This window comes from Triturus cristatus, chromosome 10 (genome assembly GCF_964204655.1).
Source record: "Triturus cristatus chromosome 10, aTriCri1.1, whole genome shotgun sequence".
Classification (NCBI taxonomy): Eukaryota; Metazoa; Chordata; class Amphibia; order Caudata; family Salamandridae; genus Triturus; species Triturus cristatus.
Genome location: NC_140593.1, coordinates 1,170,532,672 through 1,170,557,474, shown reverse-complemented (window position 1 = coordinate 1,170,557,474; position 24,803 = coordinate 1,170,532,672). Strand labels below are relative to the sequence as shown.

The 24,803-nt window shown below is 48.5% G+C and overlaps 1 protein-coding gene across 1 annotated transcript in view; it reads left to right on the top strand.

Annotated features, from left to right (window-relative positions):
* The window catches only part of LOC146796883 (extracellular calcium-sensing receptor-like), a 58,724-nt gene that overhangs the window by 14,020 nt on the left and 19,901 nt on the right, over positions 1-24,803 (top strand). Inside the window, exons 3-4 of the mRNA XM_085630251.1 lie at positions 13,630-14,466; positions 14,662-14,889. Of these exons, the coding sequence (XP_085486377.1) occupies positions 13,630-14,466; positions 14,662-14,889 (1,065 nt within the window). The remainder of the gene's footprint in view (positions 1-13,629; positions 14,467-14,661; positions 14,890-24,803) is intronic.

The window sequence follows — 24,803 nt, the reverse complement described above, 5'->3', positions numbered from 1 at the left end:
ATGTTTACGAATGTGACTGAATATATATCCGTAGACTCAATATGGTTTAACGCCGGTATTTCTTTGGTCATGCGTATCATAGTCCCTCTATTTATTCTGTCAAAATGTGATTTTTAATAACATGAACAGAGTTTTGTTTCTTATGGCCAGTTGCAATACATGCTGATGGCATTATCATTTTTTTCATTCGCATCCATGCCATGATATTGTTATCTAATTCTACCAGTTGTCACATCTTAACTTTGTTCACCTTTCTAATGAGCGTTTTCGACACTCAACACTCATTATGTAGCACATGGTTCGTGATAATTTCTCAACACATAAAAAGGCTTTATCACTGTTTCTGTCATGCACAGCCTTTTTAAAACAATTGGAGAACGTTGAAAAGCATACATATTTCATTTGATTGACCCGAAATTAAAGTAATAAGGAAAAGAGATTTAAAGAGAAAAAAATAGCTACGTCAAACTTTTAATGTCCGTACAATTATTAAATGCCCTGTAATACTACACTATACATAGTATATGTTAGACCTGGTACCATTGGCATGAGTCTCCCTTCTTTTTTTTCTGATTGCTTGCTCTGTTTTTGATGTTTTGCTGGTTTAGATGCTTTGGGCACTTTGCCACTGCTATTCAGTGCACAGTGCAAGTGCTCCCTATGTTAAATTGATGTACTGATTAGTGGCTCCATGATTGGGTTATTTGATTTACTTGTCAGACCCTAGTACAGTGCACCATGTGTGCCCAGGGCTTGCAAATCAAATGCTGCTGGAGGGCTTGCAGCACTGGTTGTGCCACCCACAGAAGCAGCTTGTAAAGTGTGTCTCAGGCCTGCCATTGCAGAGCCTATGTGCAGTCTGTTACTGCCATACTGACTGACCAAATGCACCCCCTTGCCAGTCTCTAAACCTTCCCTTATCTTCATATCAGACACCCCTGTGGTAGGGCTAGGGCAGGGTGCATTGTAAGTATAAGGTAGGACATGCCCTGGTGTGTGTTACATGTCCTAGTAGTGAATTACAGCCATTTTCATTTTTCACTATTGAAAGGCTACCTGTTCCCCATAGGCTCGAATGGGCAGTTTGATTATTACACTTTATAATCTTAACTGACTCAGGGAACATGGTAGAAATTCAAATTTAGTATGCCTGAACTCAGAATGATAAAAGACATTGTTTGGTAAAGTTGGTTTTAACATTCTGTGTTTGAAAATACCACTTTTAGAACATAGGTATTTTCTTGCTTAACTGTCCAAGCCTGCCTCTGCTAGGTTGTGTATTGTGTGTCTGGTTCTGTGAGTGACAGGGGCTGGGGATTCCAGGGGAGAGGGTGAGTCAGCACAGGGCTTAATAGAGAGATCTGCATGAAGATGGGTGGGAGGAGTTGCACCTGGGACCTGAATAGGGCTGTGCCTTCCCTCCACAATGCTGGCTCCACCTCCTGTCGTGTGTCTGATGTCTCTGCCCTGCACTCTGAAAGGAAATAAGGAGTCAGGTGAACAAAGTGCTCCAGGACTGACCAGAACTGGTTTGGACTAGGCAAAGGCCTCTCTGCCTTCAGAGAACAAAGAGAAAAGTAGCATAAATATGGGGACCCAAACCCCAAGACTTTAGATCACTTCTGGAACAACAAGAAGAAACCTCTGCCAAGGAGAAGAACCAAAGGAAGCTGTAGGAGTTGGACTGCCCCTCTGCCAGTTTGCTGTGTTGTTGGGTTGGCCTGCAGTGGTGTCTTCATTGCCAAGAAGAGGGGAAGGAACTTTTTACAGAACTTTCATCATCTTGCAGAATATTTCTCCAAGGGCTTGAACTTGTGCTTTCCTCCTGCTGAAGTCCAGGGGCCAACAGACTTTACCACCAGCTCCCCTCTGAATTTTCTTGCTGGGAATTCTATCTGCAGAAGCCTGTTTGTGGCTGGGAGCTGGAAGCGTGACGCACCGAGAAGAAGCGTGTCACCACCGCAGCTGTAGTCATCGCATCGCCGGAGAAGCGTGCAGCCGCCGCATCTCCCAGAAGCGTGCCTTTGTCGCAGCTGTCTGCTGTCGCATCACCGGAGAAGTGTGTCGCAATCGCAAGGGTCGCTGTCGCATCATCGGAGAAGTGTGTCGCAGGGCCTGTCACAGCTCCAAAGCACAGAGTCATCGCAAGGCTGCCAGGGCGTGTCGCATCGTCTCAACGTCACCGCATCAAGGGCGCCATATTATCGCATCGCACCGGATTGTCGCATCGAGGCGCTATCTTGCCGCATCGCAACCGGGCTGCAGCACAAGAATCTACGCATCACCTCCTCTCCGGTAAGGATCAAGACGCATCCCCTACTCTGCGCAAGCATTGAGGCACGACGCATCGTCTCCCCGAAGCAAAGAACCGACGCATCTCCAACGCTGCGAGCCTTTTGTTTATTTTGCGTTACGCATCCAGGTACTTTTGTGAGAACTGTGTTGCATTTACCAACAACTTGATCTAAGCTAATTCTACCATCGTTAAGTCAATTATGAGTACAGTTTATGGTCTTGTGTTAAGTCTATATAAAGAATACTTAAAACCTGTGTGGTGTCCATCTGTAGTGTTTTCACTGTATTACTGTATATTTTCACAAATGCTTAACACACTGCCTCTGAGATAAGCCTGTCTGCTCGTGCCAAGCTACCAAGGGGGTGAGCAGGGGTTATCCAGTAGTGTAATCCCCTTTCCCTGACTTAGAAGCAAGGGTCCCTATTTGGTCAACTAGAGACCGCCAGTTCTAACACTGGTGGTCAGTGGTGAGGATTTGAACCTGCATTTTGTGACTCATATACAGTGATTTGTGTACACTATTAGTGAGTGCAGACCAAACGCGACCACATACTAAGTATAATTATTTTTATTGGACTGTTATTTTTTTCCTGAGAACTGCCAATTCTTACTGCCATGAGTAGGCCAGCATCTGTTGAATCTATGGATCTTGATTTTGAGGAAGATAGATTGGAAACCTATACTTTGAAACAGCTCAAGCATCTCTGCAAGAAATTGAAAAGTTGCTACACCAGGTATTTCTAAAAAGGATGACTACCAAAAGGCGCTGAGGGTCTGGGTAGAAGCAAGAAATGCCCCTGAGTCAGTGGTGGAGCCAGCTGGGGATGCAGATGGGCAACTAGATAGGCCAGAGTTTCCAGCCAGGGGACGGGTGCCATCCCCACCTGGCAGTAGTATCTCTTCAAAAGACCTGTCACCCAGAGAGTTGGAAGACAGGGAGAGAAATAGGGCACACAAGCTGGAGATGGCTAAACTTAAGATAGAAGGGTCAGAGGGAAATGGAGAATAACAAGTTGGCCTTGGAGAGAGAGAGAATGCAAATGGAGCATGAGACGATGTTGAGGGAGTTAGAGATCAAGGCAAAGGGCTTAGAGATCAATCCCTCTGGTGGCAGCGCACCATCTGCGCCTTTAGAAAGCAGAGTGTATATTCCCAAGGATTTCATCAAAGATTTCCACAAGCATGAAGATATTGGGCAGTGGTTTGCAGCCTATGAGATAGCAATGTTGGCCCACCGGGTCCCTGAAAAGGATTGGGGAGCTGTGTTGTGGGGCCGCTTTGTGAGTGAGGGGAGGGATACTTTGTTAGACCTACCCAGTGAACATAGGATGCCTTTGCCCACATGAAGGAAGCCCTGAGGAAAAGGTATGGTTTGACCCCAGAACTCTATAGACTGAGATTCAGGAATTGTAAGAAACTGGAGAGAACCACTTGGGTAGAATATGTGTCTTTCTTTTGCAGAGCTATGGATGGTTGGGTGAAGTGTAGCAAAGCGGATACTTTTGAAACGCTCTATGATTTGTTTGCCTGGGAGCAATTGTCTGCTAATTGTTTTCCAGAGCTATGCCAGCACCTTATTGATAGCAAGTTAACTAACCCTAGGAAGCTTACTGAGGAGGCAGACCACTGGGTCAGTACCAGGGTCCACAAGGGTCATGTGGGAGATTCTGCCAAAGGTGGGTAGGGTCCCCAGCAGAAGAGTGGGAGGGACAAGGGTAAACAGAGGGAGTTCCAGAAAGGGCCCCAAAGTAATTCCCAAGGGAACCAAGGGAAAGGTTCCTAGCCTCCCCCTGAGAAGAAGTCAGAGCCCCCGACAGGTAAACCTGTTCAAAGGGGACCAGTTATCTGCTTTCAGTGTAAACAGGTGGGACACCGTTGGTATGATCCCCAGTGTTCCCAAAAGGGTCAGTATGTGCCACCCAGTGCACCCCCGTCAGATGGCCAGTGTAGCCCTGGGAGTGGAGGAGAAGGGTGCCCAAGGTGGTTGGGGTCCCGCAGAAATGTCCCTTGTCTCATTAGGAGACTTTGAGATGGTCCCTCAAGCTCAGCTGCCTGATAACACTAAGAAATACAGGCAGTGGGTGACCATCAATGGCCATAGAGTGGAGGCTCTTAGAGACACAGGAGCCAGTGTGACAGCTGTCAAGTGTCACCTGGTGTCTCAAGAGCAGGTTGTCCCCTATACCTTTTACCCAGTTGTTGCTGCTAACAACACAGAGAGCCACTGCAAGGTGACTCAGGTTCCCTTTAAGTGGGGTGGGGTCTCTGGTACTCTTCAGGTAGCTGTGAGGCCAGCCATGCCTGCGGATTGTCTGTTGGGCAATGATTTGGAAAGCTCCCTTTGGGCTAAGGTGGAGAAGAAGACTCATTTGGAGATGTTGGGTCTGCCTGAGTGGGCGTGTGTTACCACTCGGTCTATGGCAGCCAGTAAGGGTGTTGAAGAGGTCCTGGAGCCTGAAAGTATGGCCCAGGAGCCTGCCTTAAAGAGAAGAGGTAGGGGATGCGGGAAACCTGCCCCCATTGTTCCCACGGTCCAGGAGGAGGCAGACCTTGAGGGGAATGCCCTGGAACCTTCAGGGGAACAGGTTGCTGAACTGGGGGGCCTGCCTGAGCTGACCCTTTGGCAGCAAGAAGGAGGACCCTCCAGGGAGGAATTTTGTGCAGAGCAGAAGAAGTGCCCTTCTCTTGTGGGTTTGCAGCAACAGGCCACAGACCAGGCAGCAGGTGATCAGTCTGGATCACATTGGATCTACTTGGAGAACGACCTCCTGTATAGAGAGCCTAAGGTTGCTGAGCCTGGGTCAGCCCGTGTGCTGGTGGTACCCCAGTGCTTCAGAGCCTTCCTACTGGGGTTGGCTCATGATGTACCTTTAGCTGGACATCTGGGGCAGGACAAGACCTTTGAGAGGCTTGTCACCCACTTTTATTGGCCCCAGATGCGGAAGAGTTCAGATACTCATTGTAGGACCTGTCAAACTTGCCAGGCAAGTGGGAAAAGTGGAAGGAAGAAAAAGGCTCCTCTCCAACCTTTCCCTGTAATCAGTACCCCTTTTGAACGGGTGGGAATTGACATTGTGGGGCCACTGGACCCCAAGACAGCCATGGGCAACAGGTTTATCCTGGTCTTGGTGGACCATGCTACCCGGTACCCGGAAGCCCTCCTGCACAGGACAGTCACGGCCCCCGTGGAGGGACGTGTACTGATGGGAAATTTTCTCCCATGTTGGGTTCCCCAGAGAGGTGGTGTCAGACCGTGATACCAATTCAATATCTAATTATATGAAGTACCTGTGGCAGGAGTGTGGTGTGACCTATAAGTTCACCACTCCTTACCACCTCCAAGGTAATGGGCTGGTTGAGAGATTCAACCGGACCCTTAAAGGCATGATTATGGGTCTTGAGGAACCAATGAGGTGCAAGTGGGACGTCCTCTTGCCATGCCTTCTTTTTGCTTACCGTGAGGCGCCACAAAAGTCCCTAGAGTTCAGTCCCTTTGAACTGTTGTATGGACACCCGGTAAGAGGACCTTTGAGTCTGGTCAAGGAAGGCTGGGAGTAATCTCCCAGGAAACCTCCCCAGGATGTGTACAGTTACATGCTGTCCTTCAGAAACCAGACTCTGCGATTCAGACAGCTCAATCAGGCGAATCTGGAAGCCAGCCAGGAGGAAATGAAGCGGTGGTACGATCAGAATGCCTCTCTGATTGAGCTTCAACCTGGACAAAAAGTTTGGGTCATGGCCCCTGTAGAGCCTTGTGCGCTCCAGGACAGGTGGACCGGACCATTTGAGGTGGTAGAGCGCAAATGTAATGTCACCTACCTGGTGAACTTGCAGTCTCCAAGGAACCCTTTGCGGGTCCTGCATGTTAACTGCCTGAAACCCCACTTAGAAAGGTCCGAAGTGGGCATGCTCCTAGCAACAGATGATGAAATGGAGGAGGAGACCGAGCCTCTTCCTGACCTCCAGTCTGCAACAGAGCAATATGGGTCAGTGGATGGTGTCAGCCTCACTGCCACACTGACTCCTGATCAGCAGCAAGTTTGTCACCAACTGTTGGGGCAATTCTCTGATTTCTTTCCCTGGTTCTTGGTGTCACTGAGTGGTGCGTCCATGATGTGGACACTGGGGATAGTCCGCCTGTGAAGCACAAGGCTTACAGAGTGACTGACAAGTTCAGAGCTTACATCAAGGAGGAAGTCTCCAAGATGTTTTCCTTAGGGATGATTGAGTCCTCTAACAGTCCTTGGGCCAGCCCAGTGGTCTTGGTCCCAAAGGCTGCCGCGCCTGGTGCCACACCTGAACTCTGGTTCTGTGTGGACTACCGAGGGCTCAATTCAGTCACCAGGACTGGCGTGCACCCCATCCCCAGAGCTGATGAGTTCATTAATCGGTTAGGGGCTGCACGGTACCTCAGCACATTTGATTTGACGTCTGGCTACTGGCAGATCGCCTTAACCGATGGGACCAAAGAGAGGTCAACATTCTCCACACCAGATGGGCACTACTAATTCCGGGTTATGCCCTTTGGGATGAAGAATGCCCCTGCCACCTTCCAGAGGTTGGTCAACCAGGTGTTGGCTGGACTGGAGGATTTGAATGCCGCCTACCTGGATGACATTGCAGTGTTCAGCACCAGTTGGGAAGAACATCTGTGCCACCCCTGGGGAGTATTGCTGGCACTGCGAAGGGCATGCCTCACGATCAAGGCAAGTAAGTGCCAGATCGGGCAGGGTTCCATGGTGTACATGGGGCACCAGGTAGGGAGCGGCCAGGTGGCGCCCCTGCAACCCAAGATTGATACCATCCTGGAATGGGAACTCCCAAAGACTCAGACACAGGTGAGAGCCTTTTTAGGACTCACGGCGTACTACAGGAGGTTTGTCAAGGGGTATTGCACATTGTTGCACCCTTGACTGAGTTGACTTCCAGGAAGCAGCCTGAGAAAGTGAACTGGACTGACACCTGTCAGAAGGTTTTTGACACCCTGAAGACTGCCATGTGCACAGCACCCGTACTTCAGGCGCCCAACTTCTCAAAGGAATTCATTGTTCAAACAGACGCTTCAGAGCATGGTATGGGGGCTGTTCTTTCACAGATTAATGAGGAGGGCCTAGACCAACCTGTAGCCTTCATCAGTAGGAGGTTACTTCCACAGGAACAGAGGTAGAGTGCAATTGAGCGTGAGGCATTTGCTGTGGTCTGGGCACTGAAGAAGTTGAGACCATACCTGTTTGGGACTCACTTCCGGGTTCAGACAGACCACAGGCCCCTCAGATGGTTGATGCAGATGAGGGGTGAGAACCCAAACTTGTTGAGGTCGTCCATTTCCCTACAAGGAATGGACTTTACAGTGGAACACTGCCCTGGTACAGAACACGCCAATGCTGATGGTCTGTCCAGATTTTTCCGCCTTAGTGAAGAGAACTCCCACGGGGAAGGGTAGTTCTCCCCACATTTCAGCTGAAGGGGACACGTGTTAGACCTGGTACCATTGGCGTGAGTCTCCCTTCCATTTTTTCTGATTGCCTCCTCTGCTTTGATATGTTTTGCTGGTTTAGATGCTTTGGGCACTGTGCCACTGCTATTCAGTGCCACAGTGCAAGTGCTCCCCATGATAAAGTGATGTATTGATTAGTGACTCCATGATTGGGTTATTTGATTTACCTGTCAGACCCTAGTACAGTGCACCATGGGTGCCCAGGGCTTGTAAATCAAATGCTGCTGGAGGGCTTCCAGCACAGGTTGTGCCACCCACCGAAGCAGCTTTTAAAGTGTGTCTCAGGCCTGCCACTGTAGAGCCTGTGTGCAGTCTTTGACTGCCATGTTGACTGGCCAACTGCACCCACTTGCCAGTCCCTAAACCTTCCCTTTTCTTCATATCAGACACCCCTATGGTAGGCCCAAGGGCAGTGTGCATTGTAAGTATAAGGTAGGACATGCCCTGGTGTGTGTGGCATGTCCTAATAGTGAATTACAGCCATTTTCGTTTTTCACCATTGCAAGGCTACCTGTTTCCCATAGGCCAGAATGGGCAGTTTGAATATTACATTTCATAATCCTAACTGACTCAGGGAACTAGGTAGAAATTCGAGTTTAGTATGCCTGAGCTCTGAATGATAAAATACATCTTTTAGTGAAGTTAGTTTTTACATTCTGTGTTTGAAAATACCGCTTTTAGAAAGTAGGTATTTTCTTGCTTAACTGTCCAAGCCTGACTCTGCTAGGTTGTGTATTGTGTGTCTGGTTTTGTGAGTGACAGGGGCTGGGAAATTCCAGGAGAGAGGGTGAGTCAGCACAGGGCTGAATAGAGAGATCTGCATGTAGATGGGTGGGAGGAGCTGCACCTGGGCCCTGAATAGGGCTGTTCCTTCCCTCCACAATGCTGGCTCCACCTCCTGTGGTGTGTCTGATGTCCCTGGCCTACACTGTAAAAGGAAAGAAGGAGTCTTGTCAACAAAGTGCTCCAGGATTGACCAGAACTGGTTTGGACTTGGTAAAGGTCTCTCTGCCTTCAGAGAACAAAGAGAAAAGTAGTATAAATATGGGGACCCAGAGAATTTAGATCACTTCTGGAACAACAATACGAACCTCTGCCAAGGAGAAGAACCAAGGAAGCTGTAGGAGTTGGACCGCCCACCTGCCAGTGTGCTGTGTTGCTGGGTTGGCCTGCAGTGGTGTCTTCATTGCTAAGGAGAGGAGAAGGAACTTTTAAAGAACTTTCATCATCTTGCAGAATATTACTCCAAGGGCTTGATTTGAGCTTGCCTCCTGCCCGAAGTCTCAGGGATACCAGACTTCACTCTGTCTGTTTGCCTGCATCTGGAACTTGCTAATCCAGTGCCAGAGGAGGAAATCTGTAACACCGATGCTGGCGAGCACCGACGCAATCTGCAATTAAGTTCTGAGTGCTGCTCCGACATGTAACGTAGAGCCGCCACCGGCCGCCGTGCCCCATCGACGCCAGCGAATGACATTGTAAGCCTGCCATAGCCGTGAGCGCTGCTGCGACTTGTGACGCCAGCCCGACGCCTGCTGCTGTGCTGCATCGACTCCGAAGCCGACAACATCGCGAAGCCGATCGTTGACGTGGGTGGTCAAGAATCCATCGACATCGTGACATCGTACGGAACCATGGTTTCGGCGCCATCTTGAAGTCACCTCCTCAACGGTCAGGAATCGACGCATCCCCTGCCTGCGCAAGCATCCAGGTCCCGACGCATTATGTCCCCTGAAGCTAGGAACTGACACCGCAACACGCCAACGATGCCGTGAGCTGTCTTTGTTTTCGCTTTTCCGGGGTACTGTTCTTTGTGGGTCTGTTTTGACTCCGGGCCCGACGCCGCGCACCTCGCGGTCGGTGCCGTACTTGAGGATTTCTTTGACCTTGACGTCGTGATAACTCCCATTGGGGTTATCTGTTGCTAAAGACTGCTTTTAAGTGAACAACCTATTTTTGAACTAGCGCTACCATTTTTAAGTCTAGTTTGAGTACAGTATTGTGGATTTTTGTCGTTAGTGGTCTTGTGTTAAGTCTATATAAAGAATACTTATTTTTATAGAACCTGTGTGGTGTCCATCTGTAGTGTTTTCACTGTATTACTGTATGTGTTCACAAATGCTTAACACACTGCCTCTGAGATAAGCCTGTATACTCGTGCCAAGCTACCAAGGGATGAGCAGCGGTTATCCAGTAGTGTAGTCCCCGTTCCCTGACTTAGAAGCAAGGGTCCCTATTTGGTCAAAGGTACCTTCCTCTGCCAACTAGAGACCCCCAGTTCTAACAATACTTGTGTGCACTATAGAATGACGTGGGGATGAAGTGTGGTGTGCACCGAGCTTTTACAAATTGCTTCATTTCAATTCTATTAGCTACTTGTACAACACTCTGGTACAGATGCATAGATACAACATGACTGTAAGTCCCATGTGCTGTAGATGTCCATGTTGAATGCAGATTTTATTCATTTAGCGTACTACTGTCTAGATATCAATAATTACTGATGGAGAAGTAGTTGATGCCATCTTTACAATTCTCAACAGACCTATTGTTTTTCATTTACTGATAATAATGAGGCGCTGCACTTGCTACTTGTTCAATGCTGGAGATCAATGACTTGAATAAAAGACCCCTCTTCAGGCATTGAAAAAGTTCAAAGTTGCAGTGTTCTGCAATGACTCTGCAGAATTGTGTCCCCAATGTGACCGCCAAACATGAGGCCTTTGCCTAATGCCTAATTACATACTGATTAAAAATTTGGATTGACTTGTAAATAAGACTCATGGTAACAGACATGTACCTGAGCATGTGCATGCACATACTTTGTATGGTGTCATTGTGTCGGGACCTTGTGATAAATAAGATCATCATTAACAAATTCATTGACTGGTTTGATTCCTTGAGGGTCAGTGTGCACTCTCTATAAAACACCTAGATAAATGTGATATGGGCAAGTATTTCATTATGCATTATGATGCTGGCTGACCTTTCATTGAGATCTGACGAACAAGTATAGGATTGACCACTGTCTAGTTTAGACTGATGTTTCAATTACAAAAAAGTAATAAATGAAGAGCAAACAATGCCAAAGCAAATTGATCTGGCATTGATCTCCAGACTTGACTTTTGCAAAGGCTGTTTTTTATCATAGTCATTGCAAAAAAATCAATTGGGAAAGCTGCAGAGCCCTCAAAAAAACAAATTGGTTTAAAGATAACATATTTTTACTTTCCCAGTATGAAGGGCCTACTAAAAGTCCCTACATGTAAATATATCTTTTCAGGTGCGGGGGAGCGTCAACCCACTGCTCTTAGAGCAGTGAAAAAGGGAAACATGAACGACATCTATGGTTTCACTTCCGAATGCCTAATTACACAGTAGGTGGTTGAAAGTGAAACTGGCCAGTCATTCCGGCTGGGTACCAACGGTCTCCTTGAGCCCGTCGGCAAGTCGGAACCAGCACATAATCCCTATAGGAAGGCATTCCCACCATCGGGATTACGATATCGGTTTCCCACAGGCTTTCCATTCCGGGCTTTCCGACATGGAAAGCCTTTCAGAAAGCGACTTTGGGGGACCTTAGCAGGGCTACCTTCTCCCTGCGGCCTCCGGTTGGGTTCCAACGGGGCACCTATGGTGCCCCCCGTTAATCCCTGCATGGTGTGGCAGGAACCTTGAGGTGCCTGGCACGTGGTGCAGGGATTAACAGAATCTCCCATTTCTCTATGGGAGCTTGTGCTACAGCCGGTTTACAGCCCTAGCACATGCTCCCATAGAGAAATGGGAGTATGCGACTTCACTATGTGCAGTCGCATTGTAATTGTGGTGTTGGGACCGCCGGCCGGTGGTCGGTCGCTCCCGATACTGCAACAGTGGTAACTTTGATCGAAATCGCAATGAGGCTCTAAGTTTTGCATGACGTCAGCCATCTTGGGTAAGCCAAACAGTCATGCACACTTTGCATGTTTACCACCTCGGCTTAAATGCACAGCCTGGTGGGGAGCATGCACAGGCACCCCGTCCCATCTGAGCACCAATCCACAGAGCTCAGACCAATCACAACCTTATATTGCAGCGTTGTGATTGGCTTAGGGGGAGCCTGTGTGCTTCCTGCATCTTCCGGACATGAGTCAGGAAGAGAAAGAATGATAGGCCATCATACCTAAAACAGTTAACCATTTTGTTGGCATGTCTCTGAAAGCTGTAACAGTTGATACCAGAAAACCTCCTGATGTTGATCCACTCCGATTTGAAAACCATTTTCAATCTGGCACTTGTTGATGGGCTACATTCTACCACTCTATAGACAGATAAAAGAACATAGGAAAGCAGATCTGCAGTTTCTCCCCATATGAACAATCTGGCACAGTCATCAAACATCTACCTACAATCTCTAAGTAAAGTAAAACATATTATATCATTAGGACAACTCCAAACAGCAGCAGACACACTTATCATGGGTTCTTCTTGACTTCAGAAATGTCATTCTGATCATCATACCCATATTCTTGCTAGCCTTTAATAAACACAGTTTTTCACTCCATAGCCAAATTAGTCTCACCTCCACCACAACCCCAAAAAATTAATTACCACATCTCTGATCCTAAATAAACTTAATCGGCTATACTTTGAAGCAAGATTTACATTTCAAATGAACTCTATTGCCTCAAATATCTTGTTCCAGAACAGCCCTCCATATTTTAACTCTATTGCCTCAAAGGTCTTGTACCAGCACAGTCCTCCATATTTCAATAAGCTACTTACCACATAGAATTATTGGGGACTGAGGAGCAAAGACTCATGCAACTTGAGACCCATAAATTCAGGACTTCTGAAACTGTGAAACAATCCTTCACCAGAGAAACAGCCAACATCTAAAATCACTAGCCATACAGCAGAGAACACAGCCTAAACTTGATTATTACATCCACTCAAAGACACTTGTCATGTGCCTAAATGTATTCAGGATGACTGCTATAGAAGAAGGGTGTCAAAATAAGCGCACTTTGAATTACAAATGTATTATATGATGAGTAAGACAGGGAAGCTTTCAGAAAACATAACACTGCTGTAACCATCGACTTAAAAAACAGCATAATTAAACATGAAGTTGATTCAGCTGGCTGTTTGTACCTTCCCTAAAGCCGGACTTCCTTTGCTTTCTATAAATGGCATTCAAAGACTCTACTTTCCCTTTGCGTAAGGTTAGTAAATAGAATTTACACATTACAGTGTGTTTCATCTTACCACACACTGACAATACCTAAAAATTCCTTTTTAAATGATTATGACTCTGTCATACAACCACCATGGCCTAAATCCAGACACACTCTGAGAACGCCTCAGAGAAATGGCTTAGGAGCTGATTTGGGGCTTGGCTGACAGCCCAAAATTGTATCGCAGAAACATTTCTACACAAGTGGTTTGGCTTGTCCACCTTATGGAGAGAATAATACTACTAAGTAGGACATAAGCAAACATTCTGATCTTCTTTTGTAATCTAGTAGGCCAGCTTCAGAATGTACTTCATCTTGTAAATGGATTGTCATTTGCACAGCCTGCCCTGGATTATTCTCTAAAAGTGGCAATTTTCTCAGGCCAACAGATAATTTAATCAGAAATATATTATACTTTGTTAGTGTACATCACACACATATAGGTCACTCTTACACAAATATTGTGTTTCTTTAAGGGTAAACAATGTCTCTTTGCACTGTTTCCTCAAGTATAATGTATCTCAAAGTGTGAATATTTTTGTAAGTCTGTTTTTATGAATCACACTCATTAGTTCAAAGTCTTTAAATATATACTGTGAAGTGCTCTTTGTTCTCAACAGATTAGCTATGTTGCATCACTTCCAGTCCTGAGTGACAAAGTGCAATTCCCATCTTTGCTGCGGACAGTCACAAGTGCCTCTTTCCAGGCGGATGCTCTGGTGCAGATACTGCTCCACTTTGGTTGGACCTGGATAGGAATTGTGACTGCCAACAATGACCTGGGTCTCCAAGGCAGTCAGACACTTAGGAGAGCTGCAGAACAACACGAGATCTGCATAGAATTCTTTGAGACTCTTCCCACGCAAATCAGCAGGGACTCCTTTGCCCGCGTAGTTGGCATTATGCAAAGGTCCACTGCTAAGGTGATTGTATGTTACACCTATGGAGTCCATATCACTGCACTCCTGAAGGAGATATCAATGCAAGGCGCATCTTCAAAAATTTGGATTGGAGTTACAACCTGGATCCCATCAACAGTGTTTTCCAGACGGGACCTGTGGGAAACTTTAAATGGTACACTTGGGCTGGCAGTATACAGTGGAGAAATACCTGGATTCAAGGAATTCCTGTACAACATCCAGCCATTGACAGACACTGAGGACATTTTCATGAAATCATTCTGGGAGCAGGTCTTCAACTGCAAATGGCTGGAAGCATTGAAAGAGGTAACAATGGAGAACATAACAGATGGGACACGACTCTGCACTGGGAGAGAAAGTCCAGAGTCTCTTGATGCTTCTGTGTATGAGGTGAATGACTTCAGATTTCCCTATGCTGCATACAATGCCATCTATGCTTTGGCTCAGGGACTGGGTAATCTTCGTCATTGTAAACCTGAAGAAGGTCCTTTCAGTAACAGATCATGTGCAGATCCTGTGGATTTTCAACCTTGGCAGGTTAGTACTGTTTTTGTTATGATTGAGCAAAAACATTCTAAACAAAAGTATAACATATAAAAAAGAATTTCATTCATCCAAATATTTTTTAAATGGAGCTGAAATTGATCAAACAGTTAGAAATGCAAATCAATACATGTCTTTTCAAGCTTATTGCCTATCCGTTCAAGGTCATGATTGATGTTTTTTGGGCAGATGCTGCACTATGTGAAAAACGTTCACATTACGAGTTCTGATGGGAGTGAGTTCTTTTTCGATGCATTTGGAGACTCTCCGCCATTGCTGGATTTGGTATATTGGCACATGACATCCAATGACACAACCAAATATGTGAAAGTTGGGATCTACAATGCCAGTGCTCCTCCAGATCATAAACTGGTCATTAATGAGAGTGTCATCTTTTGGGGTGGAAAATATACCCAGGTGAGAAATACCTTTAATAATTTCACCTAAGACTAGTGCTAAAGTTACGGCACTGTGATACTGATATGGAAATATAGCAGCTCTTTTGGGACAGAGGGACTGCCCATCATATTACCTGAAATGCAACTTGATGTTTCATTTTACAGTGGTGGTAATAGACATTTGGAAGTTATTTCATTGTTTCAGGGAGTGGCTTTCTCCATGTGCCAGGCACCTTATCATCAATAGTTTGTCTGAAATGTATATATTTTTACCTTGTCAGGACACCCTTATCATCAATAATTTGTCTGAAATGTATATATTTTTACCTTGTCAGGACACAAGTTTACTCAAAATACTGAATCCACTGCATTTGAACAGTGTGTCTTATTTTGCTAAATGACACATATTTCACTGGCAGAAAGACACACAGAGAGCGAACTAATGTTATGGAAAGATTTGTATGGTCTTCCTAACATGAATTAAAACACTATAGGTCATGTTATGGAGACCAGATATGTAGGTACGAACAATTTGCCTTCCAAATACCACTTTCTGTGTTGAAAACCATCTGATAAAGGCACCCTACTTCAACAGGTGTCCCTAAATAGTTGCAGCTCCAACAACATGGCAGACTTTCCACGACTGGTGTAGCACAACACGGCAATAATCCTCAGCGGTGGGTTGAAATCTACCATCAGAACCCTAAATCATGCCCTAACATTTACATTAGATTTTTTTTCTCAAGAATATTAAGACAAAAAAATAAAAAATGTTGGTAAATTGGTCACCATACAAAAATCTATAAGCAATACAAAAAATCACACATGCTAGAGTACATGTATTGAAGAAGTAAGGATAACATACTTGACAAGATTCAAAATGAGAGAAACTAACACAAGTCTGAAACTAAACAAGTACAACATTTCAGTTACTACAGTCATGCACATTATACGTGCATCCAAAATTACGCCACAAGCTCATGAACAAGTCCTGTTTGCCCTTAGTGGAAAACAATTCTTTCAAGAGGGCTGAGAATTTTAAAACTGTTTTACAAATCAGTAAGGCTGAATTTGAATATTAATACTGTTCCTGCTTTCTATAATCTTCTTCTAAGAATAGTGAAATAAGATTGGAAACATCTTTTCTAACACCTTTGGGTACTGAAAACAGGAGAAAGACAAGTACTCACTGTGTTACATCTCAAGCAGATTGAGCTGTGTAAATGATAGAACTTGTACATTTTCATGGGAAACCAATACATCCAGAAAACATTTGGTTGTTGTTTAAAGCCAGTTTCAAGAGAGAGAATTATCTCAGGAACACTTTTGATTTATCTTGATGAAGCTTTTCCAGGAATTATTGGTTACATTTCCTTTCCCTAATCTTTTTTTTTTTTGAAACCGTTTATTACAAGTCTCAAGAATATACAGGTATGGGCCTACAACCTTCCGGCCGGCCGCTAGCAATGACAGGAACATACGACATACATTTATGGAACACGTGGTGTTGCGGAGGAGCATGCTCAGGAGGTAACAACGTCAAAAGCCACATCATCCAGACCCCACTATACGGTTTCATTTTAAATTAAGAACAACAAGAAAACCACACCCACAAGGCAACCCACAATCGAAAATAGCAGCACGTGCTCCCCTAGAGGGGGGATCCCAACTATCCACAGGAGTCTAAAGAGGGGGAAGAGAGCAGAGCGAGGACTGGGGGAACCCAATGCCCGGCAGCGGGGGAATGAGTCGGCTAAGGGGATGGGGCTGGCGAGGTGTCAGGCAGCAACGGTGGTACACAGATACCCCCACGGTAGGCGTTCCAGGGGCCCCATACTTTCACCCATGTCCCAGGCTTACCCCTCGCCACATACACCACTTTTTCTCGAAACTTGCACCAGTCCATGTGTTCTTTCCAGGCCGAGACCGTCGGGGGCCTCTGGGATCCCCACAGTTGAGCAATATCACGCTTGGCTATCATATATCCCAGAGTCACCCACCACGTCTGCGGCGCCGAGTAATCAGTCGGTTCCCACACATTCAACAGGCATCTCCTCGCTTCGGGCAACAGCGCCACATGCGTGACCAGTCGCAGCACCTCATGTACACCACGCCAGAACCCCTCCACCTCCGGGCACTCCCACAAAATATGCAGAAAGGTCCCCAAAGCACCACACCCACGCTTACACAACCCATCTCCAGCATAGCCCATACGCAGAAGCTTTGGCCCCGTCATGTAGACCCGGTGGAGTATCTTGAGCTGGACGAAGCGAAGGCGAGCCGGTATGGCCACCTCCTTTGGGGAGGCCACCGCGGAGGTCCAGTCCTCGTCGTCCAACTCCAGCCCGTCGGCAACCCAAGCAGCACGAAGGGCAGTCAACAGGCCCGAGCGGTCGTTTATCAGCTTTTTGTATATCAGTGAGATCGTGCTGTCCGGGACGTGCCCATCCAGCAATCTATCCTCCAGGGGGGAATATTCCGGGATGGAGGCAACGTCCGAAAAGACGGAGCCCAGCGCATGACGGACCTGCAAATACCGAAAGTATTCACTGCCCTGCAACTGAAATTCCGTCTGCAGCATATCGAACGTTTTAAATCCTCCCCTCGTCCAGAGATCCCCCACTTTACTGATGCCTATTATGTCCCACTTCTCAAAGCCCTTAGAGGTCCACAGGGAGCCCAACCGCTCAGACGCGTATAGTGGTGACGCCCGGGTCAAACGGTCCTTCCACCCCATAGCTGCATTGGCCGCGTGCCACACTTGCACCATGACACGCGTGGGGCCCGTCAGACGAGCGTCGGGCGCGCTAGAATAGAGCGCTCGATTGTAGTCGCCACCTGGCAGGAGCATCTTGTCCATTTCGAATGCCGGGTTTAAGGCGGGCCCGTATAGGCCATGATTAATTGCAGCTAGCTGGGAGGCCCAATAGTACCGTTTAATATCCGGGAGGGCAATCCCCCCGTCATACCATGGGAGCGTCAATTTCGCCAGGGCAATACGCGGCCTCCCGTCCCAGAACAGGCGGCGTTGCAGACTCTCCACCTCACGGAAGTAGCGCGCCGGGACTAAGTCCATAGTGTTCTGCAAAGCGTACAGGAAACGCGGCAGAGACATCATCTTGAACAATGCCGCCCGGCCGAGCGGCGAAAGCGGCAGGCGCCGCCAGCGTGCGACATCTACCTGCAGGCGCTGGAGGGGGTGAAGCAGGTTCCGTTCATACCGGGCCTCCGGGTCCAGAGTAATGAAGACACCCAGGTACCGAAATCCCTGCGGGGCGATCTGGATCGGACAGCCCCGCGGGAGAATAGGAGCCTCCCCAGAGAGAACATACACGCACGATTTAGCCCAGTTGATGACGAGACTGGAGTTACGACCAAATGAATGTAAAACATCAACCAGCACTATAAGTGATATACGTGGGGAGGCTAGGTACAGAAGGATGTCATCAGCGTATAGGGATACGCGGTCCTCATACTCGGGGGTCCAACGGAGACCACGGATGGAAGGCTCCCACCGCAGCCACTCCGCCAGGGGCTCCAAGGCAAGCGCAAAAAGAAGCGGCGATAAGGGACAGCCCTGTCGCGTGCACCGGCCCAGCTCGAACGGGGCCGATACTCTTCCGTTCACCACCACCTGCGCCAATGGGCCCGAATACAACAATTTGACCCAACTGATGAATCCTGGGCCAAATCCAAACTTCGCAAGCATCGCCCAGATGTATGGCCACTCAAGCGTATCAAACGCCATGGTGGCGTCCAAGGACGCCAAAATGGCCGGTTCCCGTATAAATGGGACGCGTGCGAGCACCCCATGCAAACGCCGCAGGTTAAGGGCTGTGTTGCGATGGGGAATAAAGCCGGACTGGTCCTGATGAACCAGATCGCCCACCACACCAACCAGCCGATTGGCCAGTACCTTGGCGAGAATTTTGGGCTCCGCATTCAGTAGTGAGATAGGCCGATAGGAAGTTACCCGGTCCCGAGGTCTCCCTTCCTTGTGGATCACCACGATTGTAGCCAGACGCTGGTCAAGCGGGAGGGAGCCCAGCGAGTGGGCCGCCAGGAACATTGCGCGGAGGTGGGGCGCCAGTGTATCCGGTCGCAACTTATACAACTCGATAGGGATACCATTCGGGCCCATGGCCTTGCCAGAAGCGACCGAGCGTATGGCAAGGGCGATTTCGTCGGAGGTGGGAGCGGCGTCCAGCGACACCCTGTCCTCCCCGGAAAGGGACGGCAGCGCGATATCCCTGAGTAGGGCACGGGAATCCTCTTCAGAGCAAGAAGAGACCGGGGAATACACCTCGCGGAAATAATCCGCGAAACAGGAAACAATTTCTTCTGGCTCAGTTACACACACACCATTCGTTTTCTCAATCAGCGGGACCACACGATTCGCTCTCTCCTTTTTATCCAACCACGCTATCAATTTACCAGCCTTATCACCCACATCATACAGTCGCCCCTGTTGCTCTCTACTAAGGCCCCTGGCCGCCTCCGTGACGAGGGCCCTATAGGCCGCTTGTTTGAGTTGGAGGACATGTAGTGCAGCATCCGTCACCCCATCTTCTAGATTACCCTCCAACTCGACTATTTCAGCCTCCACCCGGGTGACCTCCTCCCGCTCGCGCCTCCGGGCGTGGGAAATAAGGGATAGGGCCTCCCCTCTGAGTACTGTCTTGAAGGCCTCCCACAGGGAGATAGCCGAAGGCACTGACCCCACATTCTCATCAAAATATCGCTGGAGGGATTTAATCAAGTCAGCGCGAATGGTGGGGTCGCGCAGGTAGCAGGAATTGATTGGGACCACCCTGCCCTCACCCCTCGGAAAGACATCGAAATGTAACAGGAGCGGGGAGTGGTCCGAGATACCCCGTGCCAAATGGCGCACCTCCCCCACCCTCCCGACATATGTCGCTGGGACAAGGACATAATCAAGCCGTGAGAGACTACCATGGGCCCCCGAGTGGAAAGTGTACTGCAGCTGCGTGGGATGTTTTAAGCGCCAGCAGTCCACCAATCCCAGTGTATCCAAGAGGCCGGATAGCCACGCCTGTGCCCGGGGGAGGTCCCTAGGGGGGTGACGATCCACAGTCCCAGAAACCACCGCATTGAAATCCCCCCCCACCACCAGAAGCCCCCCCGGAAGGCCAAGGAGGAGGCGCCCCAGGTCTGCAAAGGTGGTCGACTGCAGCCCTGGTGGGACGTATACTGACACGAAGACAACCACTTTGCCCTCCATTCTCCCCACCAAGACAATGTAACGTCCCCTATCATCGTGGAGCACCTCATCAATTTCTAACGGGAGCGAGTTCTTTACCATGATACCCACACCCCTTGAGCCTGACGTGAAGCCCGAGTGGGCCACGAGGCGGTAGCCACGCCGATTCATGGCACAGAAGGAATTGCCAATAAGGTGTGTCTCCTGCAGAAAGACTACATCGGGCGAGAGTCGCTTCAAAAACTGCAGGACCACACCTCGTTTGATCCTGTCCCCCAGTCCATTAACGTTCCAAGACAACAAAGTTAATTCCCTACCCCCATCATACACAGAAACCATCATTCGTCCCCCCGAGAGCACCTTAGAACCAACACAAAAATAAGTTTGCCTTGTGATAAAAACGAACAACACCCCATCCCTGCCCACCCACCCCAACAGAACTCCCCCCTCCCTGCACCCCTGCATGAGCCCAAACAGCCCCCCCAACGTGCAGTGTGCCTGTCGCCCCATAGATAGTTAAACTAACTAGACCCCCAGAGGAGGAGGGAGAACCCCCAAGAGATCCCACACAACCTCCATAGGAGGGGAACTTAAGCGCATCATTTTTGTCCCGAGCGAGGCCTAATATTGGTCCCTCAGTCCTGATCCGGCGAGCCCTCTCCCCCCACCGCTCCCCCCCTGCCCCCCCGATCCCGATCCCCAGACAGAGTATCCAGCCAGTCCCCGGCCGCTTCGGGACGATCAAAAAAGTGCGTGCGACCATCCACCTCCACTCGCAGCTTAGCTGGGAAAAGCATGGCGTATTTGAGGTTTAGGTCCCGAAGACGGCGTTTGACACCGAAGAAGCTCAGTCTCTGCTTCTGGACCGCTGGGGTGAAATCAGGATAAAAATTAACGTCCATATTGTCAAGTCTAATCGGTCCCTGTAGTCTGGAGGATTGCAGGATAGCGTCTCTGTCCCGAAAATTAAAAATCCGGGCAATGAGAGGTCTCGGAGGGGCTCCGACCTTAGGCCTTCCCCCGGGAACCCTGTGGGCCCTCTCCACAGCAAAGAATTTACTCAGCCCCCGTGGCTGGAGATGGGTAACAATCAGGTCTTCCACGAAGAGGTCCGCCGCCGCCTCCTCACGTCCCTCAGGCACCCCGATGATACGGATGTTGTTCCTCCGGGCCCGACTCTCGGAGTCCTCCAGGCGGCGATCCATCAGCGCACTCGCCCGAGTAAGCCGGCGCACCTCCGTTTGTAGGGCCGCCACATCTGTCGTAAGGCCCGATGCGGTGTGGGCCAAAGAATCGACTCGGTCGTTGGTCTTGGAGAGATCGGCCCTTACCAGGCCAACATCCACGAGGACCGAGTCGATCTTCTGCGCCAGTGTATCGAAACGCTGGCCCACCGAGGCCTTCATCTCGGCGATGGCGCCCATGACATCCCGTAGAGTCAGATCCGTGGGCAGATCGGGGGCATCAGTAGGGCCCTCAGGGGACCTGCGTGGCACCTCGGGAGATCCCTTCTGGAGGATATAGCGGTCCATGCTGTTGGACTGATGGACTGCGCCACGCCGGGTCGATTTTATCTTTGCACGGTCACCATCTTGTTTCGTGGCCATGGTCCCAGTCTCCCGGTCGCACCAGCCACGTCGTGAAGGGCAGGCAAGCTGGTCCACGGGCTCTGGGGGTGGGCCACCTCAGATCTGCGGGGTGGATCACAGCCGGCGGGCAGGCAGGGTCCCCCAGCGAGGCCACACCAACACACAAAGCCCCGCGACCCAACCTCGCAGAGACAGCAAGGGGGGTGCGAAAGCGAAAGTGAAAGTGCGGGGTACGCGAGTCACCAAGCCCTGCCCGCCGCTGTTGTTCACTTTGTCACTGGATCGCCCCACAGCGCAAATCCGGGGTTCGGCTAGGAGAAGGCCGCAAATCTCGATCGGTGCTCAAGCCGGTGTCCGAGGTCCGATTTGGAAGCGGAAAACGGGTGCCACCTCAGCTCAGGCTCACCAACACAGTCCCCTCATCTGGGACAGGATAAGTTCTGGATAGTCGTAGGAGGTCGCGGAGGTCCTCGGGAGCCTCGCACCTACGCGGCCATCTTGGTTGCGCGCTAGGCTCCTCCTCCCCTTTCCCTAATCTTGTTGTAATTTGTTTTAGACATTTTTTCTATAGTATTGTTTCAAATACATTTGTAAATTGTGGGTGCTCAGGCCTTATCCAATTTGGAAGAAATCAAAGTTGGTTCAGCTCAACATTGCTTAATGCAATGAAAGTAGCAGTGGTCTGTTACAGTGGGCCTACACATGCCCTCTATGGGAACATATTATCATGCCAGTCACCTATTGAAACAAATGCACTGACAACAACTCATTCACGACCAAGGATCACAATAGAATGTAAAACCATGAAATGCAGAGTCTATCTATCTATCTATCTATCTATCTATCTATCTATCTATCTATCTATCTATCTATCTATCTATCTATCTATCTATCTATCTATCTATCTATCTATCTATCTATCTATCTATCTATCTATCTATCTATCTATCTATCTATCTATCTATCTATCTATCTATCTATCTATCTATCTATCTATCTATCTATCTATCTATCTATCTATCTATATATCTATCTATCTATCTATTTATCTATCTAAAAATAAACTGTGGTTGTCTCCACATGGTAATTATGGTTAGGTCAGCCATTCCATAGGAAAAGCGTTATTTTGTGTTGCTAATCACTTTGTCATATCTGAAGAATTCCCCCAAAACTTTCCAAAAAGGTGCTACTTTTTGTGTAGTTTGTGCATAGCAAATCTCGAGGTGATCCATCAAGCAGGGACCGAGGAAAACGTATTAGGAGATAATTTGCGAGGGGGGGCCCAACATTTTGACTGCCTAGGGGTCTCCACAGGGTTGAATCCAGCACTGAGAGCGAAGCCGGCATTCACAATCATTGTCGGTGAGAGGTGGTTGCACAGTCTCATCGCAGAGGCAGGATCTTCATGCAAGATGAATATACAACTGGATTTAACTGCCTCTGGTGGTGGGTGCGCAGGAATCTCTTGACAGCCCCGGTTCACTCAGGTTTGTGTGAATCGTCGTGCTTTTCAGATTTTAACACCAATATATTGATTATGAGGTGCTAAGCATTGGTACCAGCACAAGGAGTTTATCTGTGCATTGCTGCTCTACAGATTGCACAGAGAAACACATTTCTCTCGTCTGTCTCAATCCCATAGTAGAAAAGTTACAACCACAGCGCCGTCTATTGACCACTGCCAAACATCAGTTTCCTATCAAAGATTGCTGAAATGTAAATAAACCTATATCAGTAGAGAGATCTTAATGGAAATATTATTTTCACTTCTTTTCGATTGTTTTTGAACCAGAAAACAATAGCTAGTACACAGAGACGGGGGTGACTAGACACTTAGAGCCACTGTGGTGCATTGGAAGTGTTACTAAAATGAAGTGAAGTGTGAACTCGCAAGTAGCAGCACTGTGGCATGCCGGACCCTAAGGCAGTCGCCCACTCAGCTATTAAAGATAATTTTTAGGTCGAGCCTAGGCAGCGTGCAAGCCCTGTCTGCAAGACCTGTAGTATTCAGTAAAGGACTTGACTCCCGCCTTTTACTTACCATTGGTTCAATGCAGTGTTGCTCTTCTTTGCTGCCTCCTAATTGGCTTATACAAAAACAACAATTGATGGAGAGAATGCAGAACAATGTCATACATTCACCCCAGTGCAGAAATCTGGGACTAAATCCATCTTTGTTTTGCTCACCATGCAATTCCAGTTTTGGCCCAGCCATATGCAAATCAGTCTTGACCCTGAGCCCAATGGGAACAGACCAGCCCGAACTGCAAGGCCAGGTCCTCCCTGGACTGGAAACAAGCATCCTAGGACAGGTTTAGGGCTTTCAGCCCTCATCAGCCAGGATAGCTTGACTCCAGTGGCATGCAGAGCACGGCACCCACGTCTGGGCATACCCCTCCCACTCGGGGTGAAAAATAAAAAAATAATTGATGGACAGAATGCAGAACCATGTCATACATTCACCCCAGTACAGAGATCTGGGCCTAAATCCATCGTTTTTTTGCTCACCATGCCATTCCAGTTTGGACCCAACCATATGCATATCAGTCTTGACCCTGCGCCCAATAGGAACAGTCCAGCCCAAACTGCCAGGCCAGGTCCTTCCTGGACTCGGAACAAGCATCCTAGGACCGGTTTCAGGGTTTCACCCCTCTTCAGCCAGGATAGCTTGATTCCAGTGGTATGGAGAGCACGGGACCCACGTATGGGCATACCCGTCCCACTCGGGGTGACAAATGCCAAAACAACAGTTGATGGACAGAATGCAGAACCATGTCATACATTCACCCCAGTACAGAGATCTGGGCCTAAATCCATCGTTTTTTTGCTCACCATGCCATTCCAGTTTGGACCCAACCATATGCATATCAGTCTTGACCCTGCGCCCAATAGGAACAGTCCAGCCCAAACTGCCAGGCCAGGTCCTCCCTGGACTCGGAACAAGCATTCTAGGACCGGTTTCGGGGTTTCACCCCTCTTCAGCCAGGATAGCTTGATTCCAGTGGTATGGAGAGCACGGGACCCACGTATGGGCATACCCGTCCCACTCGGGGTGACAAATGCCAAAACAACAGTTGATGGACAGAATGCAGAACCATGTCATACATTCACCCCAGTACAGAG